Raw genomic sequence first — 25,947 nt, 5'->3', positions numbered from 1 at the left:
TCCACCGCACGACATGGCCAAATCAATGAAACTGTAACGCGTACAAACGTTGAACAATGCACCGATTGTTATCGCTAAAGCACACCGGTATGCGCAAGTGTGAGCCTCAGCATCTTCAAGACAGAACCCGGGACACGTCCTGCGTTCTCTCCTGAAGACGCTTGGCGCAGTTGCAAGCGAAACGTCGTGTAGCCGTGCGTGAGAATTGTGAGACACGGTGAGGCTTTGCAGGATTAGTTCTTAAAATTGTTATCATTTAAATTATCTAGATTGAAAACTCATTTATAACTGCTTTTTCCGTTTAGTTTGTTGTCCTTCCCTCGCACCTCCGATGAGCACGATTGGCTACGTACGGTGCGAAAGAAGTTCCAACATACACACATCATGCTGTTCCTTACCTAGCACTGCTCTCCGAGACAAATTACAATAGTCACGTGCTCTCTTCTTTTACTATGCAATTCATCGGAGTAACTTGATAACGGGCGTTACACACGACGGGCGATGGAAATCAGGCGAGAGTTCATAGCGCGGGTACACTAACTGCCCCCTCTACTCTCTGACACTCACGGAGTGCAAATTGTTTTTTTTAAGAAAGGGCTCCAAGGTGCGTTTGTATTTGCTAATTTCCGCTCGCACAGAGGCTCCCCAGATGCTCCACAGCTCCCGTGTTGGACATTTTTAGATTTTGAAAGCCAACCGCTAAACCCTTGAATACGGTGTTCCGTCTGTTTCCGTTGTTTGACAATACTGATAATGACACAGGGAATCTGCAGGAGGGAGACGGTTTGGAGAGGACTTCATCCAGCAGTGCTTAGATCATGGCGAAAGATAATGACAGGCTGGAAGGCTTGGTCATTTCCCTAACAGAGTGTTCTACATGTGTGACAATTATATAATCCGGTCCCTCCACAAGGTCAACTCGGCCTCAAATGACTACCTAGTGTGGAGTATAAAACAGCAGCACTGGGCGCCGGTCACCCACCCCCTCGTGTGCAATGCCGATCTTCATAGGTGCTCGCTAATGGCACTTGCTCCAAAAGTATATCAAAGCTATATGAGGGGTGTTTGTGTCTCTGGGGTGGGGGTGTAAACTGGAGTAACGGGAGAAAACCCACACACATGCTTGCGTAAGCGTGTGTGAGAGGGGTGTAAAACACGCTTGTTAAAACTCGTACAGATATTCTGGCAGCCTACTTGCTGTACCGTCTTCTTCCAGGAAGTTTTGCAAACAGGACGAAATCTGTGATCCACGCAGGCAGCTTCGAAGGCACTGGATTACAGGAGTACACCACCACACCCACACATGCCTGTGTGTGTGTGCGCGCGTCTTTGTGTGTGTGCCTCTTTGTGTGTGTGTGGGTAAACGGGAATCTTTGTCCTTTGTATGTGTGCGTGTGTACGTGGGGAGGGGGGCCGACGCACTGGTTCGCACAAATGTCTGCAATCCTCAACAACCTGCGGTCGATTCCCAGCCATGGATAACATCGGTGGCGAGTGATACCTAAACTGGGCCTGGCCCTCTCCTAGGCTCAGCCTTACAATGAGTACAGGGTACATTGCATAAACCAAATTACCCCGAGTAAAACCATGGATACAATGAAACACAGTCTAGGTCCACAACAGACCGGATCACCACGCCACTTGCTGTCCTGCCATCTCCTGGCCCACTTAACTAGAACCATGCCCGGCTGCCTTTGTCTCTCCAGTGCTGATGTTTACACAGAAGGAATGGGAGTTCTGAAAATCTGTGCGACCCACCAACTCCGGACCTACAAGGTATGGTTTTCCCAAAATAAACACACAAAGGGTCACAGCTGCCCTCCTCCGATGCACCGTGTGTTGATCGGCATGTCCGGCGTTTCGATATCACGTGCTTGGGGAGGCTTCTTCAGGAACTGAATGCACTCCATCTCATTTGTTCATCTGCATCGTGCTTCCCTCACGGAAGCGATTGAGCTCCCGAAAAAAATCTCCCAGCGGGGCGTGGGGACAAAACGTACACGCTTAATCTATTTTTTTACTATTTTTATGTGAACAGGTAAGGCCCACTGAGCTATGTAGCTCTTTTTTCAGAAGCGACCTGACCACAAATGATAGCTCAACAAAGTGGCTTATCGCGTGGAAATGTATTGTCTCCAAATACTCTTAAAAAGCGCGTCGATTCTCAAGGTGACGGGAAAAAACCGAGGACCCGGATAAAAATCCACAAGACAGGAAGAGAGACACGCAAACTCCAAATATACAGGTGTCAGGGTCGGGATCGAACCCACGACCTCGTGTATACCAGGCGAGGGATGCAACATCTCGCCACCGCGGCGCCCCGCTTCGTACCAAAAAATGTGCGGCAACAACTCCGACAAAACGCACGCATCGTCGGAGAGCCAAGCAGCACGACCCATCGTCGGTATTGTTTCCCACACGAGCGGGACGCACGCAGGGCAAACCTCGGCCCGGACGACCGTTGTCGATATTCCGTCGCGTCTCGCGTCGCGCCCAGCAGGCCACGCGAGCGCCGACAACGCATTTGATGTAGGCGTGCGCAAACCCCAAAACGCGCGCACGCGAAGTGTCATTTACAGTCGCAGAACATTTTTGAGAAAATATGCGGTCGAGCTTAATGTGGTGGAACATTTTCTGCCCTACTTTGCGAGTTAAGTCGCAAGGACTTGCCCCCCTCCCCCGAGCAGGAAAACTATATTTCATCCACCCAGGATATCTGCATTTAAACTGCAATAAATCACGGACGTGGGGTTTATTTTTAAACGGGGGTTCAGTGGAGTCAAGGGGGGCGGTGGTAAATGAAGAAAAATGTTAACCCCGACCAAAAAAAATATAAACTCAGACTTTCAAAAAACACAAGGCAACCGCCACCGCCTAATGACAAGTTAGGGCAATTATCTAATGGGGAAAGTAAGATGCAAACGTTCCATACGCTTAGGGTCACACATCACATCTGCTTTGACAGTATAATTTGTTCTGGCCAAAACCAGACCCATTTCAATTTCCACTGGCTGGAGCTGCCACCCCCCTCCGCCTTCACCCGCACTCCGGCCTCACCCCCCCCCACCCTTTACCCCTCCATACCCACGCCAGCGGCCAGCCCCGACAGTAACCCCCATCCCAACCGCATGCACCAGCGAGCACCCATTCAAACTCACTCGGGCAATACGCAAGGCTCAATAGCTAAAAGGAGGCGGTGGTGGCGGCGGCGAGGGGGGTGGGGGAGAGAGCCGAGCGAAGGAGGAGGGATAACAAAAAAAAGTTGCTTTCTTTGTGCTGCACGACTGCGGCAGCGTGGGGGTTGGGAAGGAGAGCGAGGAGGAGAGGGGAGGAGGAGAGGGGGGGAGGAGGAGAGAGCGTCACTAGACCACAGCTACAGAAGGCATACTTCACTTTCCCACTCCTCCTTCGCCTGTCCGTCATGTAAAAGCCAACGCTACCCCCCCCACCCGCAACCATCGCCACCAACACAACCACCACCACAACCATCACCACAACCACCGCCAAAGATCTCCCCTATAGCCTGCAACAGACTGTTGGGGCAAGTGCTGTTAGCAAGCACCTATGGAAGCTGACACGGCACAAGAGGGGGTGGTTGGCCAGCACCACGCCCGACCGCCTTTGTCTCCCCAGTGGCGATGTTTACACACCGCACCAAGTACTCAGTTGAGGCTGAGTCGACCTAGGGGACGCCCAAAACCGTTTAAGATAATCGTCACTGGTGTTGGCCGTGAGTGGGAATCGAACCCGGGTCGCCAGGTTCGTAGTGCAAGTGCGCTAACTGCTCCACGAGCACTACCGCAGCCACCATCTCCACTACCAGTGCAATCACAGCAACCACCACACAGCAAAACACCAACTAAGATTTATTCATTAGTGACAGTCCTGCATGCTGCCTGCACCCCCCACCACCGCCAAAGCTTTTGTTGTCACAAGGGCTTAAGTAAAAAAAACACATGGTCACACACACGCATGTGCCGCATGGAATACATGAAACTAAAAACGTGCGCTTTTATGTCGACCTTAGAGTTGCGCGCTCGTGCGTGTTTGCTGGGGCCGTTTCTGTACCCTATTGTGACGCATAGACGGCGCTTTGTCTCTCTTTCTCGGGCCAAGTCTCCGTTGCGAAAGGAGTTGGGGGGGGTGGTGGTGTAGCCAGCAACTGCGCCTTCGAGTGTTATCGCTAGAGAGTTTAAAGTTCCCACCGAGGATCGTTTAAAACTTTATCAACGTTTATCACGAGCGCGGCGCTGCGAGCGGAACGATACCACGTCGGGTAAGGTCAGGTGAGGCTCCGCTCGCACTCTCTTCACAGGCATGACAAGCTCTTTCCTCGCGAGGTCTGAGCGCAAGACTGACCGGCGACGTTTTACAAGCATGGGGAAAATGGCCAAAACGTGACGGACTTGCTTTCGAGGTGGCGGGGGGGATAGTCGTACAGCAAGTAAAGGCTGCTGATGAGACCGTCTGTAGAGTGGAGCTTCTGTAGGAGTGAGTGCTATTACCCCTCGAATGCGTTGGTGGTTTCCCTCACCCCCACGTGTAGCCAAACACTGATGAATGGAAATGACCAAAGATGCCAAAACAAGACCGTGAAAAGAGTGTGAGGCCGGGCGAGGATGTCTGCAATAAACATATGATACACCTATTATCGTTGTGTTGTGGGCCATTTATTTATTTATTGTGCACTTTCTGAATGCGGTGGCATCCTCCGACCGTCACAAAGCTTGGCGAGTGGACAGTGTTCAACAATGTGCATCATCATCGTCGCCGTCGTCACCGTTACCATCGTCACCGTCGTCACCGCCATCATCGTCGTCATCATTGCCGAAGTCGGTCTTGCACCACAGCTACAGTTCGAGCTGTCGCCCATGCCCCGCGCGTTATCAGCGTACGCCGAGAATGAAAATCATCAAAATCGTTATCTAGACCGGATTCCTGGCCAGCGTGGTGAAGTATAGTCCAATAAACCCCCATTGATCGACGAGGCGTGGGGAGGCTTTTAGTCAAGAAGCCGATGTAAACAAAAAAAAATAGTCTAACGTGTTGCGCTAGAGGCCACTACGTTCATCACTCGGCAGGAGGGGAAGCGATCTAAGGCACTATAATCGAACGACATCTTCCGGAGCCACCGCGCTCCGTGACGGATGGGGAACTGTTCCGAAACTGAAATTTCAGAGGCTACCGCCGTCTGGATTCACAGCTCCATGTCGGTACGGGGAACAGCTCCATGCCGGGTTTTCGGCCACATTCCTCGGGCATCTGCTTCTGTGCGAGCAGCAGATGCTTCTATAGGGGAGGGAAAGCGTGGCGTGGTGCAGTGACGTCAACCCCCCATTATCTCACCCACCAATCCGGGAGGGGGGGGTGTGGGAAGAAAAACCACAACAACAACCACAACCACGGGAATATGAAAGTGCACGCTGTACATTTGTGCGTCAAGTTGCCGCGCGCGCTAATTGCAAGCGAAGCCACGTGCGGCCTTTCATGCATCGTCGTCATTCATCAGCCGCGATCAATCCACCGCGCTGCCTGGGCCGTGGCGGCCATTTGACCATACTTCACCACGCTGGTCAGCGGCGGATTGACAAAAGACGCGGGGGGGAAGGGGGATGAAGAGCCACGGACGCGGCAGAATAAAAGTGGAGCACAACAAATGGAATTTTTGCAGCACAGCCCTCTGCTGCCTCTCCCAGCAGCGGCCTATCGCAACCGGTTGTGCATAGTGGTCACCCGCCCCTACAAGCGCTTTGGAGGGTCAAAACCTGCTTCGAATTTGAGACCCGAAGAGATCTGGGGGCACTGTGGGCGATTTTGGTAACACAGCCATCTAAACGTACCATAAGCAGAGGAACATTCACACTCGCACTTACAAGATTTTAAGTATTTTCTTGAGTGTAATAATGCGTTAGAATAGACTGATATTACCCACCCTTTAATAATGAAATGCCAGCCACCTGTTGGGGCGAGTTGCGAAAAAAAGTCGACTTTGTTTTGAAAATGATTCAATAAGAGGGTAAGACTACAAAGAGGTTGGGGGGGCCCTCTTTAGAAAACCGCACCGTCGTCATCTTGTCTCCCCGACTCTCGTCCCTGCAACAAAAGGCGCTCTCTTCTTAAAGCGCCACGGTGTTTTTCAAAACAGTGGCCATGTCAAAGTGAATGCAAACACAACGCCGCCTAACCCCCCCCCCACCACCACCACCCGCTCCACCTCCCCCACCCGCCCGCTCCCCCTTTCCACCCCAAATTCAGCACAAACATTATTTTTCAAACAGCCCCTTTTAGAGACAAAGAGGTGAGAAATCCTTTTGGCCCCGATGTTAATTCACGTCCACGGCGGAGGAGCGGGTCGCACCTCGCGCAGCACACACGAGAAAAACGGTTTGCGGAAGACAAACAGGGCGCAGGTGTGTGTGCGTGTGTGTGCGTGTGTGTGCGTGCGTGTGCGTGCGTGTGTGCTTTAACGCATCGCGGCTTGCCAGGAATAAGCCCAGTCGGGTTGGAGTGGAGCGGCAGGGGGGGGGGGCAAACAACAAGAGGGGGCCGAAGGAAGAGAAGTGTACGTAGCTGGCATTGGGGAGCCAGTGGAGGTATTGGTTTGGGGGGTGGGCGGGAGGGAGGACGCTGGATGGTTAATCTTTCGCCGTGTTTATCAACCCAGACAACCTACGCCACCCCCCCATCCAAAGTCGAAAAAGCCGCAAGCGAACGTCACCACCACCGGTCGGATAATAATACTTTGCGCAATAAATAAAATCGATACGATAAGCGGGGCCCATAAAATAACAACCAACTCTGTTCTAGTGACATTAACGACAATCCGTGGCAAAGGAACTGCGTGCTCAACGTGATGGCAAACAAACTAAAACCCGTAAAACAACGCCCAACCTCCATCCCCCCCTCCACCCCCCACCCTTTAGTTTCCAAACTTCATTATGGCCGCTAATGAAGCGGGGCAACGTGAGCGCAGGGCGGTGGGGGGTTCCCACACGGAGACGTCTCACCGACTCCCGGGTGTTCACACAAACGCGTCACCAGAAGTCCGCGAGTTCCCGTGAAAACTTCCCCCCCCCCGCATCTCGATCAGCCTCTCTCTCTCTCAACCGGTGGCCTCATCCCCACCAGCGTCTCAATCCCCCCTCCCACCTCCTGAGGAGGGGAGATGCACCACCTGTGCCCCCTACTGTGCCAACTTGCTGTGCTTTAGCCACCCGGCACTCCGCTCATTGTTGTGAGCGTCGCTCCTCTGCCCTCCGTTGTTGTTGGAGGGCGACCGCCTCCAAAACTGCTCAGTAGCATCCACCACGAGCCTCCTCCAACGCCGCGCGGAACGACACGCGGACGCGGTCCAGGAAGAAAAAAAACGCATCGGATACCAATGCGGCACAAGTGAGAAAACGTACACGGTTGTACTAAGTACGAGCCAGCCACGTGCGTGTGCGCACGCTTGCGATTCTCCTCTAAGAAAACTCCAGTCGTTGTGGTAAGACAGTCCCTGGGTCCGCCTTGTTGTACTCACCAATCCTTTATATTCATATGGAAATTAAGCTGCTGCACACTGCATGCACCTGATTTGGGGGTGGGGAGGGGCGGGGGCTCGCGAGGGCCGGAGTTGAGAAACAGTAGCGTGACACGAATGCTGCGCTACCGTTTTTCATCATGACAAGTCGCTCTCGTGAGAGCAGGGGCTGTTTTGGTTGACTCTTAATGTACATTGACAGCCTTTAAGTAACCACGTGATGGCCCTACAGCAATTAACTGGAGCAATAGTTAACTCTTACGAAGGAATGTCAAATGTTACCGTGAACAAAAACATGTGTATACGATTACACAGTATGTTTATGACCACGCATCTGATCGTGATCGTGTCAGACCTCATAAGGCCACCAAGTGGTCCCGGAGGTGGCAGCAGTACAGCAGTGGATATGATCCATCTGTACGGAGGTTTGAGTGTCACACCATCGCGTGCACAATGTGTTTTCTCCGGTTACCCAGGTGTCCTCCCACACAAAGCCCAACACTCACGAAATTCAATTTGCAAACTGACCAGCGTGGCGAAGTACGCTCAAATAACAACAACACGTGACGTGTGCGTGCACGAGAAAGGGGCAGCACGCGTACGTACAGCGTTCGCTATAATTATTACTATTTATAATTTAAATATTATCACCATCCGACAACGCAAGATTATTACGCCGCCGCAGGATCGTGGGTGAAAACGCCGGCCCGGATGAGGCCTTCATCCAGCAGTGGAATGACCCAGGGCTGCTGCTGCTGCTGATGCTCACGTGACCACGGTGACAGGCATCTCTCGCCTCGTCCGACTCGTGATGTAAAACAAGTTTGGTATTTTTCCCCCGTGCAATCTCTCAACGTGGCCGTTACGTTCCAGCAGAAGCGTGCACGTGGCTTCGTGCGGCAGCTATCGCGCAAAATTCGAGACGCTCAATAATTGACGCAAAACATTAGCCGATGAGGACGACGACGACGATTATTACTGCCACCGCTTCGTAACGTAACGCAACACAGGGGAAAGCGTCCATTCATTTTTAGCGATGGATGGGACTGCTGAGAGGGGGGGGGAGGCCTTCGCGTGGCTCCAATCAGCGGGATGTTGTCAAACGCTCTCGAACGCGCCGGAGGAGGAGGGGAGGCAGGGGTCGGGGGAGGGGAGTGGGGGAGAAGTCACGGCTGGATTAAGCACCTTCACACGCCGCCTCTTACATTAAAACAGCGTGAGCCTCCGCCGCGAATAGAAATGTGGAAATTGAAAAAAAACCTCCCGCACACACACTTCTTGTATCTGGTGTACTTATCTACAGTTCCCGTTTCATTGGCACCGAGCGAGCGCCACCGCCACCACCGTCACGGCGGCTTAACAGCTCCCCCCCCCCCCGCAGGCAACAACACAACGGTGCTTCAGGCCCGGGGGCACCTCGAGTCGTGAAAAACAGCGGGGAAGGGTAAAAGAGGGGAGGAGATAAGTGACTTGAACTTGCAGGAAAACACTAATCCATACAAATGAATGCCTCCTCGGCTAAGAAGTGGGGGGGTTGTGGTGGGGGAGTGTGGTGGGGGAGTATGGGGGGGAGAGGGCTTTCCTTTCCGGTGTGGGGCGGCTCAGGAATTTCACGTCTCCGCGTCTCGAAGGCGCCGCCGCTGCTGCCGCCGCCACCACCACCACTACTACCGACGGACGGACGACGCGCGCACGCAGACAGCTGGCTACGTCGCGTTTTACGACGCGCGGGCCCCCCGGGGCAGACTATAACCTTGCGATCATTGTGTCTGCAGCAGCAGGGTGGTGGGGAGAAACCCGAGCGGCAGCAACACCGGCGTATTATAGCAGGGCTGCCTCTTGCCACCCGAGTATCCAAACCGAGGGCTTGGCTCTCCAATGTCTGACGGAAGGGATCAAGCACATTCTGGCCGATTTGGTCGTGGGCACTTGCGCCAGATGAGGGGGTCGGCAGCCTGTGGCTCCGAAGCTGCGTGCGGCTCTTTAAGGAACTGCAGTGCAGCTCTTGAAATTCGAAAAAATAAATGTCTTTTCTTGGTATTTTGGTTGCAGACTCGTGACCATGGAAGTCCCAGTTTACCATGCAATTCCCAGTTTACCATGCAAGTCCCAGTTTACCATGCAAGTCCCAGTTTACCATGGGCAGAGGTCGGCAACCTACGGCTCCGGATCCGCATGCGGCTCTGTAATGACCGCTTCGTGACAGTTATTTATCAAGGACCACCACCCTCTCGAATTCACGTTGCATTCAGGCTCTTGAAATATTGAGACTTTTTTTTACCGAATTTGAACAAAAATGTTTCTTCTCGTTGTCTTTGTCACCGACCACTTGCGCTCGACGAAGTAAAAAAAAGCCACCGCCGCACGTCTCCGTGTTGAAACTGGCGTGGGGCTGCACTTGCTTTTCTGCATCGTTGGGACACGGAGCTGCGATTCGATCGGCCGTAGCTAACATCTGCCATGGTCAACCAACTGCTGGATGGAGGCATCAACAAGTCACCAACTGCGAATTAATAAGCTGCCAAGCACCTGCACACGGGCTCAATTTCGTCGGCGTGCATCCGCTCGGTAATATTCTGAAGACAATTTGAATAAAGTTAATTGCCAATCTTCTATCTACACTTCTAAGGATCGAATAAGTAATTTCTTATGCATCTTAACAAACTGTGGTACATTACCAAAGTCCACATGTGTTAAGTGTCCCATTTTCTACAATGGACATCCTGTTCCTGAGAATATCTGGTCCACATGTCCCATGTGTGTGTGGATATAGATGTGTTCTCGTACCATACAGACTCATTATACCGTAGGAGAAGGCAGTATATGCAATTTAGAAAAAAAAGTACCAAATGGAGGAAGCTTAACTGGTTCAAAGTTCACGGAAGAGAAAAACGAGAATAAATATCTGACCCCACGATGCTTCTGGGCAAGAGTGCGGCGCTAATTGACTTTATTTTTGCTGTAACTTGCTTAGCTTCCCAATGCTCAGTTTGTGTATTGTTTGTCGTTGTAACTTTCAGATTCACCGCAAATGGACATCTGTGGAAAAAGAGCTCCATAGGCTCATCGGATTCATCCAGTCTAAACAAAGATTCTGATTCTGGTGCGGGCACAACTGCGAAATCGCCCGCGTAATCATTATGTTTAAGCTGCCAAGCAATCGGGCCGTCACCCGACGTGACCGCACAATGGCCCCGACACCACCGCGGGATTCCGAGCTTGCTCTGCAAAAGTGCGGTGGGGAACCTAACCCATAGGGTTTCGCAACCAAATGTAACGATTCATAAAAAAATTGTGGGCGAGGCCACGGTAGCAAGATGTTAACTACCTCGCCTGGCATGCAGGAGGTCTTGGGTTTGATTCCAACCCTGACGCCTGCTGTATATTTGGAGTCTGCAAGTTCGCGCTCTCTCTCCCCGTGGTCGCGTGCATTTTTCTCCGGGTCCTCCGGTTTTTTCCTCCACATCTCGCCACCCATGACCCCCAGCGGTCACGTCACCACGGCGCTAGCACCAGGCCAGGCGGCGCGGACACACGGACGCTCACTCAAACTCACCCCTGTGCCGGGTGCAGCGCGATGGCGCGCGGCTGGTCCAGGTCCTGCCACACGAGCACCTTGCGGTGGGAGCCATCCAGCTCGGCCACCTCCACGCGGTTCGTCTCCGAGTCGGTCCAGTAGAGCTTGCGCCCCAGCCAGTCGCACGCCAGCCCATCCGGCGACACCAGCCCCGTCGCCACGATCGTCACTTGCGGCCACGCGCCGGCCCCCGCCGACGGCGGCGCGCCCGCCGCTCCCCCCCATGCCGTCCCGTTGACGATGGACGCTCGCTTGATGGCCTCCTCGCCCAGGTCCGTCCAGTAGACAGCGGACTCTCCAAACAGGAAGTCCACGGCGACGGCGTCTTCCAGGCCACCCACCACCACCACCGTGGAGTTGGCGACGCTGGCGCCGACACCGCCGCCGCCGGCGCCACCGCCGGCGCCAATCGCGGGGGGACCCGCAGCGCCGTCTGGGCGTGTGGTCGCCACAAGTCGAACGTCACGGCGGTTCGCGAAGAGGAGCAGCGGTGGTGGCGGTGCTGTGGAGCCTGGCGAAAGGGGGGGGGGGTGGAAAACAGAGCTGGGTTTAAAAAATGGAGTTACGGTCTCACGATGAAATGACCAACGGCCGTAGAAAGAGTGAACGTAAAGTCAGAAGTGGCGAGTTATGTACTCGCAATCACAAACTGACAAGAGTAAATGGAGCAAAGGCTGAAAATAGCGTGCACAGAAATAATGACCGCTGCAGCACTTGCGCGAGCTGCCACTTATGGGGGCAGTTTTTACAAATATATTATTTTACACAACACTTGGTGTATATTTCATTCATTCTGTTCGGCCTGATAGGGCAAGGTCCACAAATCAGCCAATCTCAGCCAAACTTCCTAAATCAACCTACTAGTACATATAGGGTGTCATTTTAAAAGCGATTATCTATAGTTTACGTGCCATGCCCAAATTAAGAAAAATATAAAGCCACTAAATCTTTCTTTTTCCTCTGCTCGCATGGCATTTGAAAGGGAATGGGACAAGTTTACGCCAACCAAAACACACAAATTATATTTTGAAAAGAGCCCGAAGTGTACATCGAAAAATCCTCCCCCGACCGGCCCAAAATCAACAGCAAGAGACTCACACGTAATCCGAACGTCGCAATCTCACCATTTCACAACTGGACAAAATGCACAACCAAAGCGAATAATACCACGCCAATAAATAGCATCGGGTAACTTGTTTGACCAGCCTGGCTCTGCTGCTGATGAGACCCAAAAGGTTGAAACTGGTCAAGAATTTACTCGCTCAAACAAGTGCCGCTGTAGAAAACATCGGTCTGTATTTATATTCTAAGACACAAAGAGGAGTTCTGCTTATATACACTTTTGAATAACCATGTGACTTAGGAACACATTTTTTTAATATATTTTTTTTCCCCTTCAATCGAGTTAATTTCGTCATGTTTTGATTTTCCAAGTATTTGTCCGTTTCTCCCCATTAGCACAATTGGCTACGTACGTTGCGAAAGAAGTTCAACATACACACAACTATTCGTATTCCTATTTAAAAACTGGTCGTTAGAAAACAAATTCTCTCATATAATTCTCATAAGGCCCCGTTGTGAATCTCCAACTCTCATTACCCGCTTATTACCACTCTCTGACCTCTCCATCCACGTGCTGTGAAGAAGGCCCACTGCCGAGCATCGTCACCGATTATCGACTTTTCCTTTGAAGGCCACACCACACAGCGTTACTGACGAACGAAAGTGTCTAGGAGTATTTTTTTTGGGACCAATTATAAAGGGTTTTTTTGGGTTAGATCGCGTAAATATAAATGTGTTGTTAAACCCGCCGCCACCACCCGACACAGCCAATTAGTAAGGTTTTTCACGTAAACAAAACGTGCCGATTCGTTACAAGATCAGCACACCTGTGCTTTGGAGAATAAACCCACAACACGCTGTTGTGGGTTCCGCTGGCGATTACAACAACAACCAGCTTCATCAGGCGATAGCCAGATTTGTGAAGTTGGCCTTCCGTTTTTGCTCAAGGTTTATTACGACGTTATTTTCATAGGAAAGATCAGTTTTGTAAGCAGCATGCAGGGGTGGGGTGTGGTATGAGGTGGGGGTAGGGTGGTGAGTTTGGAGGAGCGGGGTGGGGGGCCTGCAAATAAACGCCATTGTTTACGTTGGGGCAAGCGATGTCAATCAGCTGCTGCTTTCCGCAAGTGCCTCCTCTCTCTCTCTCTCTCCTCCGGCCACCACCGCCACCACTGCCGCCACAGCCACCACCGTGGGGCTCACAAAGCAGCACTCTGTTTGCCGGCCCCGTTTGCTTGGCGAAGTTAAGCGTGAAATTTCCTCGCCCTGCCAAACTTCCAATGCTAAAACTAAACATCTGGAGGTACAAAGGCCCGCATGAGAAGACGCCGCCGAGGAAAATAAAGTAAATATAAGACCCTTTTCTTTCTGCGGGGGATTTAGGTCCCAAGTACACGCTCGCTCAATTCCACTTTTTTTTTTACACTGCCGACTTTTCTGAAAACCTCCGCCGACGGGGATTCAAAAAGACGCGGCCTTATAAGGCAGGCCGAGAGAGCTGCTGCTAAATTACTTTGTGGCTAATTTGTTTTTACAGCCGACTAAGCATCTATAAACACCCGACGAATATATTTTTTTGTCGAAGCTGCCCGAGCCATCGCACGTCATTACTTAATAAACGCACTTCGCTTTACGCAACCCCATCTCGACGTCTGTGCTCGGCCGTGTGTGTGCGTGTGTACCAAAAACACGGCCGGACCTTTTACCCGGAAACTCCTCACGTATTTGGAAAGAAAAGTGAAGCTGAAACCCCTTGGTCATTCTGCTGCTAGTCCACGGGCCGGAGCAGCATTCGGGAAGCACGGCCGATCGCAGCGATTACTAAAACGATACCAGTTTGAGTATGTGCTCAATAAAGTAAAGTGTATTCTGCGGTAATGTACTTACTAAATAAAGTGACTGCATAATTCACCGAGTGGTAATTTGAAGTTGATGGTACAAACTCGACTGCTGCCATCTCAGGTGGAACAAACAAGTCAGAATATTTATTAAACTGGAGGCAGAATCCAATGACCCATTAAGCTCTTTTTCACAGATGTCCAGTCGGGATGGTGGGTCAGAACGTTTCAACAATCAATGGGGTGTGGTATACAAAATATAGGAAAGATAAGAACATTTAAAATGTTATCAGCTAAGGCCCACTGAGCTATATAGATTCTTTTTTAGCAGCGACCTGGCCACAAATGATAGCTCTACATAGTGGCTTATCATCTCGTGGACATTTATAGCTGCCAAATACTCTAAATGTACTGGTCCCACCGACTTATCCAGATATACGGACGAGCGCATTATTCTGCCGAGGTGTAATAAAACGGCAAGGAGCAATCAGCACGAATATACACCAGCAAACAAAGACAAAGATCCCCGTATAGCCTTACCAGATGCTGTTAGCGAGCACCTATGACAGCCGGCACAGCACACAAAGGGGTGGGTAGCCAACACCACGCCCGGCTGCCTTCGTCTCCCCAGTGACGTTGTTTACACATCACAACAGGTACTCATTTGAGGCCGAGTGGACCTAGGGGGAAGCCCAGAACCGGTTCAGATAATCGTCACTGGTCTTGACCGTGAGCGGGAATTGAACTCTGAGGGTTGCCGGGTTCATAGCGCAGCGCGCGAATAGCTATGCCACCGCTTCCCATGTACGCCAGCGCACACGCAACTACTCCGACTACTCCGCTTCACTTTCTTCCCCTTCCCTACGCGCACACAGTCTGCACATTCTCGCCTTTCCCATCAAATTCCTCCTAACAGCCGGGGAAGAGATCTCAGGATAACGGAGTCATAAATCAGGTGCTGGGGGTGCAGCCCGAGCCATCTCATCTCGCGGAGCCATCTGCCTGCCAGTCCCACGCAATTTGGCCGGCCCCCACCGGCCAGTTAGGGCACTGGTTTTACGGTGGTGGCGGAGGAGGAGGAGACACGTCTGCCTGGACATGTGTGTGCGAGCCTCTCCTTCAGCCGCCATAAAGTTTTACAGGCCTTTGAAGGGAAAGTGACAAATCATTTGTTGTGATCACCTGATGGTATCTGCATCGTCTCGAGAGAAACAAAGCGGTGTTTTTACTGGGGGGTTTTCGTTTTTTACATATACCCTTGCCGACCACATGCACTCTAAGAGAGATGTAAATATGTTTGAGATAATTTATCGTGTTCATTATCAGCTCTGATCAATCCACCGAGGGAAGGATGGCCTCCTGGAGCCATGACCATCTCTCACGGTCTGCGACGCAACGATAAGGGCTCCGCGACATCAACGAGCTCATCTCGCCGCTCCATCTCCTCCGCGGGAGACGTCCTCCCAGGAGTTTGCTCTCCCTTGGCTGCCACTTTCTCGTAAGCCTTGACCACCAGGGCCGTCATCCCTTCGAGTGACGAGTCCTATAAAGCCACTTAACAGTGATTATTCCATCTTCGGCGCGTACGATCCACGATCCTCACGTTGCCTTTTTTTCCGTCCGTCAACGTAACGACGCACGGATCAGAAACGTGCGGACAATGACGAAGAGGAGGACTGAACACAAAAGCTTAAAAGCGTGCAAAGGAGCGTGGAGAGATGCAGGCCCGGGATTACAATAGCAAGTTGGAAAAGTTACACTGTACTTTGTCTCAAGATTTGTTTAGGTGGGGCCAGCATTCGGATGTTTCGCCAACTCCTTTATTTATTTTTTTAAATACAACAGCACTCCGTACAATAAAGGCGTGAAAAGCCCGGCTGCGACAACCAACACCGACGGGGGAGTCAAATATTTTTCTTTCCAAAAGAGGAGAACACGAAATATTGGGGCGAGAATTAAGGCTCTCGCGTTACAGGCACAGCTGTGCCGAGCGTTTCACAACCCACGCCCTTGTGAGCACCCCCCCCACACACACACAGCTCGTGTGCTTAATGGGCACTTGATTTTTCCGATGCCACACCTGTGTCATCCCGCAGATAAACACTCGTCTCTCGTGTACCCTGCGTACCCCCCCCACACCCCGATTCGGCCTCGTGTTTTAACAGCAAATTCTGTTAGCGAGCGCCTCTTAAGGTTGGCATGGCACTGAAGAGGGTTATGTGGCCATCGCCACAGATGGCTCAAGGTGTCTCCCAACAGAGGATGAATAAAGCGCACCCTACCAAGTGCTCATCTAACCCTTTCCCGTGCCGATGACGTACGTGTACTTCATCAGTTTTTCTTCCGTTTCCGTTCCGATCATGTACGTTTTACGTCATCGCAACGGAATCGAAAGTAAAAGGCCGTGCGGGAGGGCGCGCGGCACGGTCTGGCGTCAGCGATCATCGAGTGCGGTCGTCTCGCTACGGTACTCTGCGGCGAGTACAGCACAATGGCTTGAAAAACAGGAACTCTACGCCTCACTAAATAAAATTAACGCTGAACCGTTTGCGCGTTCCGGGATTCAGCGGTGAACGGGAGACCCACCCTGCAAATTTGCAGACGCCTCGAAATGGTTTAAGACAGGCCCAGGATTGCCACCGATGTTAGCTGTGGCCAGGAATCGAATGCAGGTAACTGGAATCGCTTGGATCACAGAGCAATGCGCAAAAACCAGTGTAGAGACACGCATCTCAACCTAATGAGATCGTACCGTCCGGGGGTGTTGATTTTGCTGTATTGGTTCAAGGTGCGTTGACGGTGTATGGGTTAAGAGCGAGCAGGACATTGCCTGTGTGTGAAGAATGTGTTGGCGTTGTGGTACGGGCTAAGAGTGCGTTTGGTGTTGGGGTATGGGATCAGAATGTGCTGTGCTATGTTCTCAGTGTGTGTTGGCGTTGCGATATAAGCTGCGAATCGTCAAAGTTAAGACGTAGGGTTTTTCAAATGCTAGCGATGATGGCGATTCACGACCGATTTTTGTGTTCGGCCGCGTAATCTTCTGACCAAATACGCGCTGGGGGAACCCTTCACCAACGCGACAATGAAGAGCAAATTACATCGTCACGCACGCAAAGCGTTTTAACGCGCCGATTATTATCGTTTCAGCTCGCCGGCAAGTTGAAGAGAGATTCTAAACCCAAATTCTGGCAACAGATGGGACGCGTTGGGCATTTGATGCGAGCGCTTAAGTGTTGGGGGTCTAGGATCGGAGTGCGTGCGCACTTGTTGGTATGGGTGGTGAGCGATTTCTGCATACGGTATGAGTACGCTTTGATGTTGTAGTACCGGGATCAAGGTACGTGGGTTTTTTGGGTATGGGGAATCAGAGTACGTTGATGTTGGACTGCGAGTGGTGAATGTGTGTACGAGAGTCTTGGGAACGGGATGAGACACGACGTGTTGAGGTATAGGATTAGATATAGCATTACGGTGTGCAGCTGGTGGTGTGCGTCGCGAGCGTAGATTGAGTGTACATTTCGCGGTATGAGTTCGAAACCAGTTTAAATAAGCAATACTACAATCACATTGCGACCATTAAAAACTGAAGGCTCAAACACCACTATGTTGATGCAGCAATGTTTTTTTTAGCACCCCCAACCCCCCCACCAACACCGAGAGAGGGCTTCAAAGTGCAGGTAGTGTGCTGCGGTGAGTGTGGCAGACAAAAGGCCAACGTGTGCGTACGTGTGTGTGTGCGCGCGCGTGCGTGGCGCGGACCACATGGTGAGAGAGAAAGCAGCTGTGGTTGGTCGGCACCTTACAAAACCACCGCCGCCACCACCCACCGTTCACGGCACCACGCACAAAGACAAAGGTCCCCCGTATAGTCTTAACAGTGCTGTTGGCGAGCAACTATGAAGGTCAGCACGGCGCACGAGGGGACGGGTGGCCAGCATCATGCCTGGCCACCTTTGTCTCCCTTGTGGCGATGTTTACACACCACACCAGGTACTGATTTTAGGGCGAATTAACCTAGGGGAGGCCCAGAACCAGTCTAGATATAATCGTCGCTGGTGTTGGCCACAAGCGGGAATCGAACTCTGGTCGGTGGGTTCGTAACGCAGCACGCTAACCATTGCGCGACCGGTCACCGCACACAAACAAGACAAAGATCCCCCGCATAGCCTTAATAGACTGTGGGGGCAAGTGCTGTTAGCGAGCACCTATGAAGGCCGGCACGGCACACGAGGGGGTGAGTGGCCAACACCACCCGGGTCGCCAGGTTAATAGCGCAGCGCGCTAACCGCTACACTACGACTCACCGCACACACACACACGCTCACCACCACCACCGCCGCGTTACGTAAGCCGGCGAACGGGGCCCGAGATAACCGGGGGAGCGAGAGACAAGGGCGTCCAGAAAAGATCGCCGATTGCTCCCGCGCGCGAGCGAGCGAGCGTGGAACAGCCACAACAAACGGGCGCAGCTCTCCGATGCGTTTTCGGGTTGTGCAACGCATGTTGTTCGGTACCATGTCCGACGTTTTGCACCGCGTGCTGGCAGCTTCTTCGGAGACGAATGTGGATGGCCATATGATGACGTGCGAGATGGTGAGAGGGTTTGTTTGGCCGCCTCGCATTTGCCGACGGATAGCGGTCTGTCAATTTAATAGTGCCTGCTGTGTCCGCTCTGTTTAGATTCACAGTGTTTTCAATGCGATGAGCTGCAGATTGTGGTTTACAAGTATAATTGAGTTAATCTTTCTGCCCTCTGCACTATCAATCACCATCAGAAAACCAACATCGCCACCACAATCGCCACCATCAGGACCATAATCACCATCATTACCATCGCCATAAACCACCAACACAACCATCACCAAGACCCGTATCAACACCACTAGAATCACCACTACTGTTTAAGGCACTGCATTGTAAAGACGGGGGGGGGGGGGGCAGACAGGGGTGTTGCAGTGGGTAGCACATTGCACTATGAAACCGGTGGGCTGAGTTTGATTCCCAGTCAGGGCTAACGTTTGTGACCAGTGATCCGAACCGGTCCTACCCCCCCCCAACACCTCCCACTACCTTCACCAACCCGCATTGATTGACACGCGTGGTGAAGTATCGTCAAACACGGCCGACGTGGCATGGGTGGGCGCCATAGTGGCAAGATGTTAACTACCTTGCCTAGCATACAGGAGGTTGTGGGTTCAATCCCGAGCCTGACACCTGCTGTATATTTTGACGTTGCATGTCTCTCTCTCTCCCCAGTTCTTCCCTCCACATTTTGGATCAACGTGCGTTTAGAGTATTTGGCTGCTATACATTTCCACGTGATGATAAGCCACTTCGTTGAGCTATCATTTGTTGGCCAGGTCGCTTCTAAAAAAGAGCTATAGCTCAGTGGGCCTTACCTGGTAAAATATAAAATAGTTCAGTTTAAACAGATGTTTACAAAGCAATAGGTTGATAACCGGCTGTAAATCATGTAAAATTATTATCATTCTTGGGTCTTTCGGTAAAGTCACGTAGATAGGTTCTCCTGAAGATGACCGCTTGTGTTGCGATCGAAACATCGTAGTTTTTTGTAATTTTCTTCGAACCCATCTACGTGACTTTACCAAAAGACCCAAGAATATGAATTCCTGCAGTCACGAAAGCTTCAAGTCAACATATTAAATTATTATTTCAAAGGAGAGATCTGCAACCATAAGTTAGCGGACATCTCACAAGCACCACCGCTGGCTAACAGCTCGAATTTATTTTTTGGGGTTATTTATAGAGCATTGTTAATGAGGAAGGTGGCAAGCTTTTATTGGTTTGGCTCCAGGCTTAGGTGTAATGGCCACGGGAGTTAAGTTGTTTCGGCGGTTCATTGTGACGTGGGCGTCGAGGATTGCCTCTAAATACCGCGATAAAACGAAGGTGGGTGGGGGGGGGTTAACAACCATGAGAAACGCCAGGCGGCAATTTTTTTTAAAGGAACATTTTGAATGATGGTGGTGAAAATGCCAAGAAGAACGATTCAATGTTAAAGAGACACCGAGAAGCACCGATCCATTCAGCTGCTTACACATTTTTTTAAATGTTTTTTTGGTCTTTCTTTTGTACGCCCGATGTAGATGCAGAGCTACAACTGACAATTTCACAATTTGGGTGGTCAAGCTCAGATAACCGCGTCAGGAGCAGCGGGGTAGTGTATCGTCGCCGTGATGTCTCCTTCGTATTCGTGGATCGAGGCATTGCGTCGTTATATGTTGCACGGTCTGAAAGCTATATGACGATGAGGAATTCTTAATGGTAAGACTCGCCATGTATGCGACTATTGGGAATGGAGTGAATTTTAAGGCTAGACATTTTCGGTTCATGCAAACCGATCTGATGTATGTTAAACTTCTTTCAGGGGGTGGGGAAGGACAATAGGGTAAGAATGAATTTGCATTTATCCCAATTTCTCAGAAACTTACACCAACCACGCTGCTCCGACTGGATTGCAACTTTGTTCGGGACGTTACATGACGCCCGACCCTAACCTTTGACTATGTCCCCCACTCTAAACTCATTCCTACGCGAGTAAACATGCTGGCGAGTATACAAGACTCCACTTGCAGCGTGGCATAAGCGTACCACGCTGGTCCAATTCAAGTTGAAGAGGATGGCCAAGGACCAGTTTAGATGACGCTCCCCCGCCCTCCAGTGATGGACACTGCCATAATCGGGAAGTGTTAACCGTATAATAATCTCAAAAACATGAGCCATGCGAACAGCACAAGTTTCACAAGCAACTTCTGGAGCGATGATGTTGGTTAGTTTACAATTCACGAGAGGCGCCACAGTGGCGAGATGTTATGGAGGTCATGGTTTCGATCCTGACTGACACCTGCTGTATATTTGGAGTTTGCATGTCTCTCTCCCAGTGGTCGCGTGGATTTTTCTCCGGGTCCTCCGCTTTTTTCCCTCCACATTTATAATCATGCGTTTAAGAGTATTTGGCTGCTATACATTTAAACGTGATAAGCCACTTCATGAAGCCATCATTTCAGGCCAGGTCACTTCTGAAAAAAATAACTAGATAACTTAGTGGGCCTTACCGAGTGAAAAAACAACAGCTCATAGTTTAGTTTGCTAGTAACTCGCACGAATCCCGACCAATCCTCACCAACAACACGCGTGAGCGTACAACTCGATTCCGGTGAGTGAATCGCCACAGTGGTTGAGCGTGGGCCTCTGCTGCACGCTGGCACTGATGAGAGCGCGTCGGGACTCCCCACCACGGCTCCACTCGACAAGGGCCCACGCAGCAAGAATGATCGCTATTCACAGCGCCGTGACGTCGGGGGGGGAAAGGCGAACATCTGCTGCGGCTGACCGCCACTCGCCCAGATAAGGCTACTGCGGCGAAGATGGAAGGAAGCGGTGGGCCGATTTCTCTCCAACTCCTTCCCTTCCAGCCCGCCCGCCTACCCTCCCTCCCCCTCTCGCTATGTGCGTCTCATTTATTATATTCTCTATGAATATAAACACAGCGCAAGTGGGGCTGAAATTACGGAAACAATCAGGGGTCCTGCGGTGTGGGGGGTCTTAGGCAGGGATTACCAGGGAGGGAGGGACGGGGTGGTTGGTGGTGGCGGCGTTATGAGGCCAGTCAGCAATGGTTTCTCAAAACAATCACAAAGCGCACATTCACCCGCGTGCGCGCGCGCTCACGCACGCACGCACGCACGCGGGCGCAAGTACATGCGTGAGCTGACGGACCGACGATACAACGGCGATTTACGTGGTGCCCGAACACAATACGCAAAGCCATGGCAGCCCAGGTCGGCCGTCCCAACCCAAGTCAGCATGGCCAAAGGAGGGGACCCCGAGCCAGGCCCGAGCAGCCCCTGGGTGGGTGCTGCTGCTGCTGCTGTTGTTTTTGGGTGGCCGAGGGGGTAATGAGAGAGGGTACAGATGGGAGGGTAAGGGGCCCTTAAGCTGCTACAACAACACGGCCGCGATGGCGACCCCGACGCTGACGCCTGTATATCTGGAGTGTGTATATCTCTCTCTCCCCGTGGATTTTTCTCCGGGTCCTCCGCTTTTTCCCTCCACATTCAGAAACATGCGTTCAGAGTATTTGGCTGCTAGAAATTTCCACGCGATAAGCCACTTCGTTGAGCTGTCATTTGTGGCCAGGTCGCTTCTGAAAAAGAAGTTAATAGCTCAGTGGGCTTTACTTGGTATAACAAAGAATCGTCTCGTTTACGTTCTAATTACCGACAGCCCAGACGCTCTCTTGCGTTTTACCACAGCTCCTCGTTGGTACAAGACGCCAAGGCTGGCCACTGTCTTCGGTTATTCGCACACAGGGCAGACGAGGCAGACGAAAGCGACTGGGTGCGGGGGGAGGAGGAGAGGCCAGGGGTTAGGGGTTCAGCTGGGTCTCTTAATTATTCACTGGGCAGATGGACGAATGGGGGTGGGGTGGTGGAGGGGGGTGGAATTGGCTTCCCGAGACACAAATGGAAACTTTTAGTCCGGGGAATGCCCATCACACACACGGCAGACAAAAATAGTATTTCTTCAGAAATTAATTGACGAAGGGGCTGTTAAAACTACGCAATCATATTGCCAACATTAGATGATATACTCGAGCAACAACAATAACGTACACATGACAAGAGAAGCGGCAAGATGGAGTGTAAAAAACACAACATAAAATGCCATCACAGTAATGACAACAAACCACAAAACAATATCTAATCACCACACTGCTGCTAGGTATTGCAGTGCAATCGTTAACAATAAACAACGCAGATGAGACACAAACAACAAGAAAAGTAAGCGGACAAATATCACACCGACTGCACACCTCTGAACAACAGAAACTGCTCACAATGCGGTGGCACTTAGACGCTATATATATACCCACATTGTAAATTGTTGCACACCGATACAATTCTGCAACAACAATAGTGATACTATAAAGGTGTGGCTTGAGACAACACCCACCCACGAATCATCGGACACGTTCTCCATGGCATGCGATATATCAGGGGTTCGTTGACCATACTTCACCACGCCGATAAATGCGTGTTGGTGACGATGGGAAGCACATATGTGGCAGCATTGATAATTATCAGAGAATAATAGAGCATAGAAGTAGAGTACAACAAAAAAAATGTTGGCACCACTCTAAAACGTTAGTATGTATGTTGAACTTCTTTCGCGACATACGTTGCAAACCGTAAGACAATATAAACAATCATTAAGTCACAAATATTACAGATACCAGCAACACGAAATAAACAGATTAAGAGATGAACAAATTCCACAACCAATATCAAACACGCAAATAGGGCACTTGCTACACACGACCCATACACAGACACACAAACACACAATAGACACAGACTATACACAGATAGACACCCACACATACAAACACGCAACAGGTACACACACACAAATAGGGCACTTGTACCACACAACCCACTCACACAGACACACACACACAAACACACAATAGACACACGGCCACACGGATACAGACAATACACAGATAGACACTCACACACGCAGACACGCAATAGGTACACACACTCACAAATAGGGCACTTGCAACACACAACCCATACTTCACAGACACACATACACAATAAACACACAGGCACGGACACACGCACACAGACAATACACAGATAGACAACACTCACACACACATACACAGACACACAAATAGGGCACTTGCAACACACAACCCATAACTAAACCAAACGGCAAATGTCAAACGTGCATTCTTCAAATTACAAGACACTGCCAGACAGAAGGAGAAACACGTGGACTGGGGAACATGGGCAGCAGGTTAATGACATCACGTTCAGTGGGCTGGAGGCAGGACACGTCGCTTGAAGTTGATGGTGGTGACCGATGTCCGAGTTGAATAGAGAGAGAGCGATTACAGTCGGCTCGTGTGGCTGGTAGCTACATCAACTATCAAACGAAATATTCACCAGGTTTAAGGCCCACAAATCTATGCAGCTCTTATTCAGAAGCGACCTGATAGCTCTATTTAGTGGTTCATCGCGTGGAAAAGTCGAGCGGCCGAATACTCTGAACGCGTGTTGTTGATTATAAATGTGGAGGGGAAAACCGTGAGGACTAAAATCTACACGACCACGGGGAGAGAGACACGCAAACTCCGAACATACAGCAGGCATCGTCAGGGTCGGGGATCGAATCCACGACCTCCTGTGTACCAGGCGAGGTAGTTAACATCTCGCCACGGTGGCGCCCTGATGGATTGTTTTGCAACGTGAGAGATGGCTACAACTTCAGGAGGGAGGCCTTATGAGGCCACTTGGAGCACGTTTAAATCTATATTGCAAACTCATTTCTTCACAACTGCTTGGTTGTGTTGGTTCGTCGTCTTTTACCCGCACCTCTCATTAGCACGGTTATCAACGTATGGCACGAAAGAAATTCAACAAGCATACATCCAGCAGTGGACAGGTCATAACTTATGATGATGAAGTAACTAACATCCACTAGCAAATATCAAACAGTCACAAACGACCAAAACAAATCTAAGACCTCAACACAAAAAAAGACTTAACGGTAACACTAAGACAACAAAAACACTCAAGAGTTATCACCAAAACAAAATTAACCAGTTATAATAGAGGGCCATACACCGTGGGTGCTGTGTGTACAAGCTAGAAGATACCCACCACGTTGTTGTAGGGATTACGAACCTTGTTCACCCGGGTTCGACTCCGGGCCACGGCTAACAGCAAGTGACCATCTGAAGTGGTCCTGAAACTCTCCTCGTCCCCTTCACCAACAACTTGCCAGCCAGCGTGTTGAAGTTACTACGACTTATGCACTCCGTGTGGGGCATCTGACAAAGGGTTGTCTCTCTCTCACTGTGTGTGTGTACATTACGCTGGGATGGATCGTTTATGAACGCGTAAAAATGATCATTAACGCGAGAAACAAAACCACTTTTGGATACTGTCGGAGAAAAGTCGAAGACTAAAAGGACTGCCTACGATCTCACTAAGAGGACATCAATCACGGTAAATAAGATTACTAATTCACACACGAACAAATACGAACACTTTTAAAAGATAAACATTTACGGTCGAGTATTCGCCACAAGAAACAGAAGAGACGTCACCTCCACACAACCAGCACACAACCATTGGCACAACAATAGACACACACGGGATATCTACACACACTACCAACACTCCCACAACAATGTCAAACACGACACGTCGAGATAACATCAGACGGTGAAAATAACAACACTAAAACAACGATAATTGAACGAGAAACGGCGAAGAGAGACTTAATTAAAGACATTACCAACACTACGTCCAGAGCCAACACCGACATCCAATGCCAATCGATAACACTACCAAAACCCACACAACTAAAACCAACCACTCACCACCACAACAACAACAATATAAGAAGATAATCCCAAACAATCCACGGCTGAAACACAATTTCAGAAGCGCGCGCGGCGACCTCGCAGGGCCTACGATCCGAAGCCTCGGTCTTGCCTGGTAGCCCTGCCGCCTGGTGCGGCCCTAAGGTGGGGTGGGGTGATGGGTGGTGGGGGGGGCCGTACCTCCCGCCAGCTCGGCGAACGGAGTCGCCGCCACCAGCAGCAGCAGCAGGAGTCGCAGAAGCGGCCACATCGTGGGCTCCGATCAGCACGCAGCCCGCGCCGCCGCGATCAGCATTCCCCTTTGGATCGAGGAAAGGAAAATTTGGTAGCGACACAAAAAAAAGCCACTAATTTCTTCTTATACGTCGTCGTCGAAAGAGGAGGAGGTGGGTGGGGATACAAAAAATGTATCGGACGCGGAGCGAAGTTGAACCCAGCGCGACCCGCGCTACTTTCACACCCCCCGCGGTACTTCTTTTGCCGTTGCCGTATGAGCCGCGGCACAGCCCTTCCTCGGCCGCGTTAC

The 25,947-nt window shown here is 50.9% G+C and overlaps 1 protein-coding gene across 1 annotated transcript in view; it reads right to left on the bottom strand.

Annotated features, from left to right (window-relative positions):
- The window catches only part of LOC144720391 (low-density lipoprotein receptor-related protein 6-like), a 67,355-nt gene extending 41,408 nt beyond the window's left edge, over positions 1-25,947 (bottom strand). The window contains exons 1-2 of the mRNA XM_078597133.1: positions 25,602-25,947; positions 11,079-11,610 (exon numbers count right to left, since the gene is read on the bottom strand). Coding sequence (XP_078453259.1) covers positions 11,079-11,610; positions 25,602-25,671 — 602 coding nt within the window. The 5' untranslated portion in view covers positions 25,672-25,947. The remainder of the gene's footprint in view (positions 1-11,078; positions 11,611-25,601) is intronic.

The sequence above is a fragment of the Lampetra planeri genome, chromosome 8 (genome assembly GCF_965212315.1).
Source record: "Lampetra planeri chromosome 8, kcLamPlan1.2.h2, whole genome shotgun sequence".
In the NCBI taxonomy this organism is placed as follows: domain Eukaryota; kingdom Metazoa; phylum Chordata; class Hyperoartia; order Petromyzontiformes; family Petromyzontidae; genus Lampetra; species Lampetra planeri.
Note: the sequence above shows the minus strand (reverse complement) of the source record. Positions and strands in the feature narration are given on the sequence as shown.